General features: G+C 42.0%; 1 protein-coding gene across 2 annotated transcripts in view; it reads left to right on the forward strand.

Annotated features, from left to right (window-relative positions):
- KDM3B (lysine demethylase 3B) overlaps positions 1-12,310 on the forward strand; it is a 61,465-nt gene that overhangs the window by 25,918 nt on the left and 23,237 nt on the right. For both annotated transcript variants that reach the window (XM_058541144.1, XM_058541153.1), the window contains 4 exons: positions 3,268-4,501; positions 5,430-5,631; positions 8,972-9,186; positions 9,957-10,109. In XM_058541144.1, the coding sequence (XP_058397127.1) occupies positions 3,268-4,501; positions 5,430-5,631; positions 8,972-9,186; positions 9,957-10,109 (1,804 nt within the window). The remainder of the gene's footprint in view (positions 1-3,267; positions 4,502-5,429; positions 5,632-8,971; positions 9,187-9,956; positions 10,110-12,310) is intronic.

Consider the following 12,310-nt stretch of genomic DNA (forward strand, 5'->3'; position numbering starts at 1 on the left):
TTTGGGTTCACTCTTTCACCCTACTTTGTTGTTAACTCATTAAAAGGCATCTCAAATGCCATAGGGAAGGAGTATTTCTGAGATGTGCTTAAATTGTACTCTGTGGATAGTCTTTCATTGCTCACTGGACAAATGTGTATATATTAATAACTTTATCAGCTCTTAAAAGTCACCTAACAATGGGGCTAAGCAAAACTGATTATACAATCCAATTTAATGAGATGTTAAAATAGATGTGGTAGGGAATCTTTTTAATTCAATTATCTGTTTAGTTCATGTAGTGGTTAAGCCTCCACCAGGCCTGTGAGAGACAAGGGTAATGAATTACAGTGTTGGTAATAGTGAACACTATAATTAAGGCTATGTGCAAGCTACTATTACCAACTCGTGTTTTCAGTTCATCGTTTTCTATGATATTTTCTCTTGAGGCTAGGCTTTTTTCCATGATTTGATATGGCTATAAAAGTGTTTTGTTTTCTTTTTTTTCTTTTTACTAACTTAATCTTTTAAAGCCGTACCTGGAAAATTTGATGGAATTAATCACAGTAGTATCCAGTTTACTGTGTTCTTTATCTGATATGCATGTATTGTTGCTGAAATGGAACTTTTGTTAAATACAAGTTAACGTCAAGTTGGCTCTACCATCAAATTTGAAACAATATCAAAATCAGTTCTTAGAGTCTTTTTGACTCATTTGGGTCACCAAACTATGATTTATGATGCTAGTCATATTTTTTTCCAAATTGGCTGTTAACTCAAGCTGGAATATGAACTACAAAGATAAAATACTAAATGATTTTTTAAATTATGTATAGGAAACTACTGTGTGCTAAGTACTGTATATTATAAACAAAGATTTGAAATCCCTATTTGAAGTAGCTCACATCCTAAAATGAAATCATTTTAGGTATAATAATGCCAGATAAAACATGGCATATGCATTTCATCTGACTTCTTCCCCTCCATAGCAAATGCAATTTGTTAATCCCTAGTGTGCAGGGATGGAGAGGGAGGTGAAATGTCCAGGTAGAAGAGGAGAAGGACTGTAAATGCAAATTTCACACTGTTCATGGTTTGTCCTCTGTTAGTTGACCAGAATTCCCAAGAGAGCTAGGTGAGGATCTTATGTGGATTACCAGTGTGTGTAAGTCATCATACTGCCCAGATTAATTAAAATCTACTCCATGTCAAAGGCAGTGTGGATGTAAATGGGGATTACAAAATAGACCAAATTTTATATACTACAAGAAGAGATCCACTGAATGCTGTTATTCTTGGAATAGCAAAGCTGAATAGATGAAATATGGATTCAAAGGGCATTTTCTAAACAGGTCGGAGATCTGTGACTAACAGTAATTTTGCTAGTGTGTCAGCCTAGGTATTCTCCTGGGATATGATTTAAAAGTACAGAAATGGATGTTTCCATTATGATGTCAAATCTAAAATAGGGACACAGCCCCCGGGAAACCTCTTGCCCTAAAATTTGAGTTGAAATCAGTTTGTCATCACTTTCTTGTAAGAAAAGGATTTGGAATGTAATCATTTGAAGGAAAATGAAGGACCATCCAAATTATTTTTCATTCATGTGTGTATTTATTTTTAAAGGGTACCTTTAGTAGTGAAACCTAAGCTACCCATACTGGTTCCTTGCAGTCATGTGGGTGTCAAGGCTCCTGGCCAAATCCTGCTAGTGAAACAATAGCAAAGCCTCAGGGCTGTATCTGTCTGTTCTCATCTTTTTTGTTGGGAGGGGGTTTAAGTCAATGGTTTTTGGTTAGTAGAAGGAAAAGAAGAAAGAATAATGAACTTAAGTTTTTAACTCCAAAATGCCCTGAAGCAGTCTCTGTAGCAAACGTCAACAGGAGGCAAGCCATAGGTGGCCTATCTGGTTCTCCTGCCTCTATACAGCCGTCAAGGAAAGTCCTAGTATAGACTCCTCTTGCATATTTAAAGAATACCTTAAATAAATGGAAACTCCCCCTTTTTTAACAATAGCCCTTTCATTTATCTGGAATATTTTTTTCATTGTGCTATAGTAACACATTACATAAAATTTACCATTTTAACCATTTACAGTGTACAATACTGTGGCATTTAGTACATCCACAATGTTGTGCAACCGTCACCACTGCCTAGTTCCAGAAATTTTCATCACCCCAAAAGGAAACTCCATATCCATTAAGCAGTCATGGAATAATTTTTATTTCCACAGTTTTAAAGTGAATGTTTAGGGATATTGTCCTCTACTACCAGAAAGTGAATTGTTTTTAGCAGTCTATGGTTCATGAGTCAAGTCCCAGGGATCAGATTTTATTAAATTAACAAATATTACATAAGTGCTCATATCTACCTGTGGATGTTTCTCTCTGCGTACATATACATGTGTGTAATAGATATGAAAGTGATCCTACCCTTCTTTATGCACACACCCTTCTTTATTCACATGCAGAAGTTAATATTTTCAAGGTAAAAAAAGGAAAGTGTTTATTCATTCACCCCCTTTTGTTATGCTGAATGCTTTTGTTTGGTGGGTATATCAGTATCTACATTTTTCCTGTTTGGAGATTTGTTAGATCCTAATGGTAATAAAAGGGTTCAGTAATTAGTGTGTTTAATTTAGCATCTTTAGGTCTAACTTTAATTGAAACAGATATTCAACTTTTAGGTTGACTTGAATCCATAAATAAATGGCCAAATTCCAAAAGAGTCCATCTTGGGAAGTTTCAAACTAATAAAGAAAATACTTTTCCTTAATATACAATTGGCTTGTCATGGGGCTGAAGTCATTTTTGTATGATGGGTAATTTGCAGTAGCTTAAATAAATCAAAACTTTAACAGTAGCCCCTAAGGTCGCTGAGGTAGATTAATATTACAGGGTCAGTAGATATATTTCAAAGTAAAAGCTGATGTCTGTTCAGGAACCCTTTTTTCCAATTCCCAGGTGGAGTCTTCATTTCCAAATGGATACTAAGAAGCCTACATGGCCTCCTAGTGCTGTGACAACCAATTGGCTAACTACCAAGGGAGTGGCAGGATGAATGACATCCTGTTATCTCTAGCTCACCTTGCTAAAGGTGCCCTCTGTGTGGTCTGTGGCAGGTTTCTTCCCTAATGCTGGTGAAATCTAGTTGTAAGAGCAGTTTTCATGGAATTGTAGGAGAGAAAAGTTGATTGACCCACAAGAAATTTTGGTCTAGGTCCAAGAAAGAGATCATAAGGTTGTCAAGAGAAGCCAGCGTCACTAACTCAGGCTATCTTCTTTTCAGAATTCAAGAAATTCTGTTCTGGCCTCTTGTGGATTTGGAGCATCTCTTCCAAGTTCATCACAACCTTTGACTTTTGGAAGTGGAAGGAGCCAGTCCAATGGGGTTCTAGCCACAGAAAACAAACCTTTGGGCTTCTCTTTTGGCTGTAGCTCTGCACCAGAGTCTCAGAAAGACTCTGATCTCTCCAAAAACTTGTTTTTTCAATGCATGTCACAAACTTTACCCACCAGTAACTACTTCACTACCGTTTCAGAGAGTTTGGCTGATGATTCCTCCAGTCGAGACTCATTCAAACAAAGCCTTGAGAGCCTATGTAAAGGCAGATCCGCTCTTGGAGTAGACACTAAATTAGGCTCTAAGGCTGGCAGCTCTGTGGACCGGAAAATGCCTGCAGAGTCCATGCCCACCCTCACGCCAGCCTTCCCACGGAGCCTCCTAAATGCCCGTACCCCAGAGAGTCATGAAAATCTATTTTTACAGCCCCCTAAACTGTCCCGTGAAGAACCCTCTAACCCCTTCTTGGCATTTGTGGAGAAAGTTGAACATAGCCCTTTCAGCAGCTTTGCATCTCAGGCATCAGGTAGCTCTTCCTCTGCTACTACTGTCACCTCCAAGGCAGCACTAAGCTGGCCCGAGTCTCACTCTGCAGATTCGGCATCATTAGCAAAGAAGAAAACCCTCTTCATCACAACTGACTCCTCCAAACTGGTGCCTGGCGTTCTGGGCTCAGCTCTTACCACCGGGGGCCCAAGCCTCTCTGCCATGGGGAATGGCCGCTCCAGTTCACCCACCAGCAGCCTCACCCAGCCCATTGAGATGCCTACTCTCTCCTCAAGCCCCACAGAGGAGAGGCCAACTGTGGGGCCTGGGCAGCAAGACAATCCCCTCCTCAAAACCTTTGGTAACGTCTTTGGCAGGCACTCAGGCAGCTTTCTGTCCTCCCCAGCAGATTTTTCACAGGAGAACAAAGCTCCTTTTGAAGCTGTGAAAAGGTTCTCACTGGATGAGCGAAGCTTGGCTTGCAGACAGGACTCGGACTCCAGCACCAACAGTGACCTGTCAGATTTGAGCGACTCTGAGGAGCAGCTGCAGGCCAAGACTGGCCTGAAGGGGATTCCGGAGCACCTGATGGGGAAGCTGGGCCCCAATGGGGAGCGCAGTGCTGAGCTGTTGCTGGGCAAAGGCAAAGGGAAGCAGGCCCCCAAGGGCCGGCCTCGGACTGCACCCCTGAAAGGTGATCCTGCTGGGGCTGTACATGGGCTTGGCTCTGACACTGGCCTTGAATGCTTGTTGTGCTCTTGGGCAGCAGAGGCCCTCCCTTTGATGGAAGGTTTTATAATCTTATAAAATTACATAGCCAAAAGGGCCCAGCAGGGGTCCCTCATCAGACCTCCTGGTTCAGGGCAAGATTGCACCTAAACTAGCACAGTAAGTGCTGAAGAGCAGCTGCAGTATCTGTCCTGTATAATGATAATCCCACAAAGGGAGATCCTTGATCTTTCTTGATAGAATGTTTGGTCAGGACCTCTTTCTTTGTGTTTTTCTCATCCCTTTCTACTTCCCTTTGGCCCATCCTCTTTAATTTACTTAAGGGGAGTTACTGAGTACTGGCCTCCATTCTCAAATAGCAGCCTTTTGTGGACTTGAAGCAAAGAGTATCACTCCTCAGTTTACTTCTCTCTGGCGCATATATAAGGTTTTAACACTTTTCCCAAAAGCCATTAACTCCTGTGGTATGAGGTATGGTCCAGCAGGTCAAGTGTGTAAGAGAAAGTTTGGTGGTAAAAATAGCTGTCGTCATTAGGTATTGGTATCCCATGGGAGCCCAAGAGTCCTTGATTAGTTGGAACAGTCGTATCCTGAGGGGCTAGAGGCAGGTGGCGGCTACCTTCTCCCATCTTGAGTTTTCTTCACCCATGCCCAGAGTTGTTTTGCTATAATGGGGCATATCCCACAAATTCTCCATAGTCCTTAGCTCCTAGTTGAAGCCTCTGTGCTCTCTTCGCTCCCTCTCTGTCAAGGATGGACCTGATGGGCGCATGCCCAAGCAGCGCAAAGAGGAGTGGCCCAGGTCAGGACAAGTATCTGTCCCCAAGATCATGTTATTGAGTCTCATTTATACTTCTCATGACCTACCATTTCTCCTCCCTCCCTTGCCACAGTTGGCCAGTCAGTCCTGAAGGATGTAAGCAAAGTGAAAAAGCTGAAGCAGTCCGGAGAGCCCTTCCTGCAGGATGGGTCATGCATCAATGTAGCCCCTCACTTGCACAAGTGTCGTGAGTGCCGCCTGGAGCGGTATCGGAAGTTTAAGGAACAGGAGCAAGATGATTCCACTGTGGCCTGCCGCTTCTTTCACTTCCGGAGGTACCCAAACTCCTCTCTGTCTCCTTTCCAATTTCCATTAATGATACCTCACTCCCACTCTTTCTCTGAATCTGTAAACATATCTCACCATCTTACTCTTTGTTTTTCTTACCCCTTTGCTCTCCGAGTCTGTGCTGAGGCTCTATCATAGTAGCCACTTAGTTGTTTGGATTGTGAAATGACATGTGGCTTTGTCCTTGGAGGATTGAAGTTGAACAGTCTCAGCTGCCCACCCGTGAGCTACGTTGAGTTATTCCTAATTTGGGTTCCATTTGAAACCAGTGGTATAAGCAGAATTCCATTTTGTGTATGGTCTGCCTGACCACTTACTCCTCTCTTCAGTGCTAGAGTAACCTGAGTCTCCTAGAGAGAAGGGGAAGTAAGATTAGGAGATAATGTGAAGCATCTTTGAAATAGAGATAACTGATGAAAATCCTAGGACTATCCCCTGCTTTTACCAAACAACAGCTATTTAGTCACTTTTCCTCTGCTCAGTAAACTTAGAAGAAGAATTTCTTCAAAGTGATCTTTCAAAAACCTTTAATTTTTAAAATAAAGAAATCCAAATGGTTTATCCACGGGGTATGGATTCACTTATTCAGCAAATGTTTATTGAGCATTCAATGTGTGCCAGCCATTGTTCTGGCATTGAGGATTAAGCACTGCACAAAGCCATCAAATTCTAGCTCTCAGGAGTTTTGCATCATATTTGAAGAAGGAGACAGTAAATAAGAAAAAAAAGGTTAAGGGGCCGGCCCGGTGGCGCAAGCGGTTAAGTGCGCGCGCTCTGCTGCAGCGGCCCAGGGTTCGCCGGTTCAGATCCCGGGCGCGCACCAACGCACTGCTTGGCAAGCCATGCTGTGGCGGCGTCCCGTATAAAGTGGAGGAAGACGGGCATGGATGTTAGCCCAGGGCCAGTCTTCCTCAGCAAAAAGAGGAGGATTGGCAGATGTTAGCTCAGGGCCGATTTTCCTCACAAAAAAATAAATAAATAAAATAAAATGTGAATTATGTTTAAAAAAAAAAAAAGGTTAAATATATAGTATGTCAACTGATAATGACTATGAGAGAAATAAAGAAGGGAAAGAGGATTGAAGTATGAGGAGGCTAGAGAGGCTACTGTTTTAAATAGGATGATTTGAGTAAAGACCTGAAGGTGGTGAGGGAGTGAGCCATGCATTTTTCTGGGAGACAAGTATTCCAGGTAGAGGGCACAACAAGAGCAACTATCCTGAGGCTGGAATATTCCTAGTTGTTTATGGAGCTAGGGTGGCTAAAATAGAGTAAGCCAAGGAGGAAAGGAGTTGAGGTCAAAGAGTTAATGATGGGTCCACATTTTAAGACTACTCTAAGGACCTTGGCTTTTATGCTGAATAAGATCATTGGAGATTTTGAGCTGATGAGTGACACTGATGAATGTTTTAAAGGAGCACTGTGACTACCTTCTTGAGAATAGATCACATTAAGGCAAAGGGAGATGCAGAGAGAAATTAGGAGGCTGTTGGAATTATCCAGGTGAGAAAGGATGGTAACTTAGTGCAGAGAGTTAGTGATGGAGGTGATGAGATGTGGTTAGATTAAAGATTTATTTTAAAGGTACAGCCAACATGATTTTCTGATGGGTTAGATATGCAGTATGAAAGAAAGAAAGAAAGAAAGAAAGAAAGGAGTCAAGGATGATTCTACGGCTTTTGGCCTGAAAACTGGAAGAATGGAATTGCCATTTACTGATAAGATTTCTCAGGGAAAAGCAGGTCTAGGGAGAAAAATGGGGATTTAGTTTGGTCATGTTATTTGAGATGCCTATTAAATTTCCAAATGGAGATGTTAAAGGGCAGCAGGATATACAACTCTAGAGCTGAGGGAAGAGGTCCAAGCTAGAGATAAAAATTTGGATGTCACTAGGTATTTAAAGCTGTGAGTCTAATTGAGATCGCTTAAGGAGTCAGAGTGTACAGAAGAGAAGCAGTCCAAGGACGGAGTTCTGGAGCTCTCCAACATTTAGAAATGGGAAAGATGAGGAGGAACTAGTAAAGGAGGCTGAGAAAGAGAAGCCATTGAGCTACCCTGGATGACAACTAAAGAAAGTATTTCCAGGAAGGAGTAATGAACTGTGGCAAATGCTGCTGATTGGGTCAGCAAGAAAAGGACTGGAAGTGACCATTGATTTAACAAGGAGGATTAACTTTGTCAAAAACAGTTTTGGTAGATTGGTGGAGGACAGCCTGATGGAGTAGATTAAGAGAAAATAAAAGGGAAAGGTACTGGTGACAATCAGTGGAGACAACTCTTTCAAGAAACTGCTCTAACAAGCACATAAATGGAGGAGGGTGTAGGATCAAGAGGATTTTTCAGACACATATTTTTAGAGGATTTTTGAGATAGCAAGTTCAAATACTGACAAGAATGATTCAGCAGAAAGGAAAATAAATGATGTAGAAGAGAGAATTAGTAGAGGGATGCCTATGAAAGAGGATAGGATGCAGAGCATAGGTGGAGAGATTGGGCTTTGCCAGGGCCTAGTTCATTCATAGTAGCAGAAGATCAGATGGAGTATATGGGCCCAGTTGCACCCAGGAAGTTGCAGTGCTGTGGTGGTGGAAGCTTGCAGGAGTTCTCTTCTGGCTCCTTGTATTTTCTCAGTGGAATACTTAGCAAGGTCCTTCCTCATGGAGAAAATAATATTGGAGGTTTGAAAAGAAAGGAGAAGATAGGAAACATATCTAGGAGAGGGGGTACACCAGGAAACTGTATTATGACTGCCAGGCAATATTATGGGCTCACCTGATGGGTAGACATGAATTTAAAGTGTGACAATGAGAGCCAGCCCTGATGGCCTAGTGGTTAAAGTTTGGCAGTCTCACTGCTTCGGAGGCCCAGGTTCGCTTCTTGGTCGTGGAACCGCACCACCTGTCAGTTACCATGCTGTGGTGGTGGCTCACGTAGAAGAACTAGAGCAACTTACAACTAGGATATACAACCACAGGCTGGGGCTTTGGGAGGAAAAAATAATAATAAATAAATAAAATGTGACAGTGAGCATGGCTCTGTGTTTTTCTCTGGTCTCGGTTCAGTGGTATTGGTGTAGGTGTGAAACAGGTAGATGGAGAAACTGATAGGCATTTCTGGGGACAGCTTTTTAAAGAACCCAGACCTTATTAAGTGTTAACAAGCAGAGAATGTATACTGTGTTGGTCAAATATGGTGAAAATTCTTAAGTCAGCCTGATTCCTATTAAGTCTCATTTAATTTCTTTTAGGTCCTAGGATTTGAGGTGTGTGTTAGTTTGCACTGCTGCTGCTATTTACCGTGTATTTGACTGTCTGTCTTCCTGTCTCAGGTTGATCTTCACTCGAAAGGGGGTACTCCGTGTGGAGGGGTTTCTGAGTCCCCAACAAAGTGACCCTGATGCTATGAACCTGTGGATTCCCTCTTCCTCCCTAGCAGAAGGGATAGACCTAGAAACCTCAAAATACATCCTGGCCAACGTTGGGGACCAGTTCTGCCAGCTTGTGATGTCCGAGAAGGAGGCCATGATGATGGTGGAGCCACACCGTAAGGCACCTTCCAAGCACTCCTAGTTGGAAACTTTCATTTTCTTTTCCTTAAAGGGAAGAGTGGAAGGAGTGGCAGATGGTATTTTCTATGGATGAATTAAGACTGATAAGACTTCTCTTTGTAGCAAACTAAATATTTGAGGCCCTAACTATATCCAGCAACCCTCATTCTTTTAGTCTTTGAAAATTAACAAACCAAAAACTCCTTCCCTGCTTGCCTTTCATTTTTGTAGCACAGCTGCGATAATATGCATTTTGATCCCTGTTTGGGTTTGGTTCACTCTGAATATTTTCAGTTTGCTTTGAACAAACTTGTATTAATAAATGATACTCTGGTTTGTGAATAGATGAAGTGCTACCAGGTACCATGTTTCACACCTAGAACCCATGTTATTCAGACATTGATGATATTTCCATGTCTATGAGATACTATACTGTACCCTATTTCTAGACCAAGGAAAACTGTACTATGAAATTATGCCCTAAATTTCAAGAGAAAAATCCTCTTATTTCAAATTCCCCTAAATTGAAAATTTTATAGTATCTTAAGTAACAATATGTGGCGTTCGTTCTCTATTGACACTTGTTCAGAAATAGTAGAAATTCCATGTATTTTGTTTCTCTTAAAGTGGTAGAAACACAAACTTTTTGAATCTTTGATTTTTATTGCTGGACAAAACAGCTTAATAGGAATCAGTGGACCTAGGGACTTTTGCTGTTGTTCAGGGTGGTCAATGGCAACAATATTCCTCTTCCTCTTTCCACCAGAGAAAGTGGCATGGAAGCGAGCAGTGCGTGGTGTACGGGAGATGTGTGACGTATGTGAAACGACTCTCTTCAACATCCATTGGGTTTGTCGCAAATGTGGATTTGGGGTCTGCCTTGACTGTTACAGGCTCAGGAAGAGCCGTCCACGCAGTGGTAAGCTAATATTGTCTTATACAGTTCTAAAGGTAACCTGTCAATGGAGTTATGGGACTTGGAAAAGAAGGAGGAATGGGTTTATGCCCCCTCTTTAGCTACTTAGCTTCATTTATTACAGTTGCCAGTACTCCAGGCTAACTGGGAGGGCTAAAACAAGTCAAGAAGGGTTATTCTTCATCTTCCCTTTTTTTTTAAATAACATGTTTATTGAGATATAATTCACATGCCATAACACTCACCCTTTTAGGGGCCGGCCCGGTGGTGTAGTGGTTAAGTTTGTACACTCCGCTTTGGCGGCCCAGGGTTCGCGTGTTTGGATCCCAGGCATGGACCTATGCACCGCTTATCAAGCCATGCCGTGGCAGGTGTCCCATGTATAAAAAGTAGAGGAAGATGGGCACAGATGTTAGCCCAGGGCCAATCTTCCTCAGCAAAAAGAGGAGGATTGGCGACAGATGTTAGCTCAGGGCTAATCCTCCTCACAAAAAAAAAAACAACTCACCCTTTTAAACTATACACTTCAAAGGTTTTTAGTATATTCTCAAGATTGTGCAACCATCACCACTGTCTAATTCCATTTTTGTCACTCCCCAAAAAAAACTCTCGTACCCATTAGCAGTCACTCCCCATTCTGCCCCCGCCCCCAGCCCTTGGTAACTACTAATCTACCTACTGTCTCTATAGATTTGCCTATTCTGTATGTGTCATATACAGACAGTTCCTGACTTACAGTCCTTCAACTTATGATTTTTCAGTTTCATCATAGTGCAAAAGTGATACACATTCAGTAGAAACCATACTTCGAATTTTGAATTTTGAATTTTTCTCATGTTAGTGATATGCGGTATGATACTCTCTCATGGTGTTGGGCAGTGGCAACAACCTACAGCTCCCAGTCAGTAATGCGATCACAAGAGTGAACAAACTACACTTAAAACCATTTTGTACCCAGACAACCATTCTGTTTTTCACTTTCAGTACAGTATTCAATAAATTACATGAGATACTCAACACTTTATTATAAAATAGGCTTTGTGTTAGATGATTTTGCCCAACCGTAAGCTAATATAAGTGATCTGAGCACATTTAAAATAGATTAGGCTAAGCTATGATATTCAGTGGATTAAGTGCATTTTTGGGGTGGGGGGGGGCGGGGAGCATTAGCCCTGAGCTAAAACATCTGTTGCCAATCCTCCTCTTTTTGCTGAGGAAGATTGGCCCTGGGCTAACATCTGTGCCCATCTTCCTCTTCTTTCCTTATGGGACGCCTGGCACAGCATGGCTTGATAAGCAGTGTGTAGGTCTGCACCTGGGATCCGAACCTGCGAACCCCAGGCTGCCAAAGCGGAGCGCATGAACTTAACAGCTACACCACCGGGCCGGCCCCTAAATGCATTTTTGACTTACGATATTGTCAACTTAACAATGAGTTTATTGGGACATACCCCCATCATAAGTCAAGGAAGGTTTGTAAATGGAATCATACAATATTTGGCCTTCTATGACTGGCTGCTTTCACTTAGCATACTGTTTAAAGTTTCATCCATGTTATATAGCACATATCAGTAATTCATTCCTTTGTATTGCCAAATAATATTCCATTGTATGGATATACTACATTTTGTTTATCCATTCATCAGTTGATGGACATTTGGGTTGTTTTCACTTTGGGCTATTATAAATAGTGCCACTGTGAACATTTGTATACAGATTATTGTGTGAACATATGTTTTCACTTCTTTTGAAAAAATACCTAGAAGTGGAATTGCTAGGTTGTATGACAGTTCTATGTTTATCCCTTTCAGGAACTGCCAAATTGTATTCCAAAGTAGCTGCATCATTTTATAATCCACCAGCAATATATGAGGGTTCCAGTTTTTTCACATCCTCACCAATGCTTGTTATTGTGGGTCTCTTTTTTGTGTGTGTGAGGAAGATTAGCCCTGAGCTAACATCTGTTGCCACTCCTCCTCTTTTTGCTGAGGAAGATTGGCCCTGGGCTAACATCCATGCCCATCTTCCTCTACTTTATGTGAGGGACTCCTGCCACAGCATGGCCTGATAAGTGGTGCGTAGGTCCGTGCCCAGGTTCCAAACCTGTGAATCCTGGGCCACCGAAGCAGAGCATGCGAACCCAACCACCATGCCACCAGGCTGGTCCCTATTGTCTGTGTTTTTAATTCTAGCCATCATAGTGG

Source organism: Diceros bicornis, chromosome 1 (genome assembly GCF_020826845.1).
Source record: "Diceros bicornis minor isolate mBicDic1 chromosome 1, mDicBic1.mat.cur, whole genome shotgun sequence".
NCBI lineage: Eukaryota > Metazoa > Chordata > Mammalia > Perissodactyla > Rhinocerotidae > Diceros > Diceros bicornis.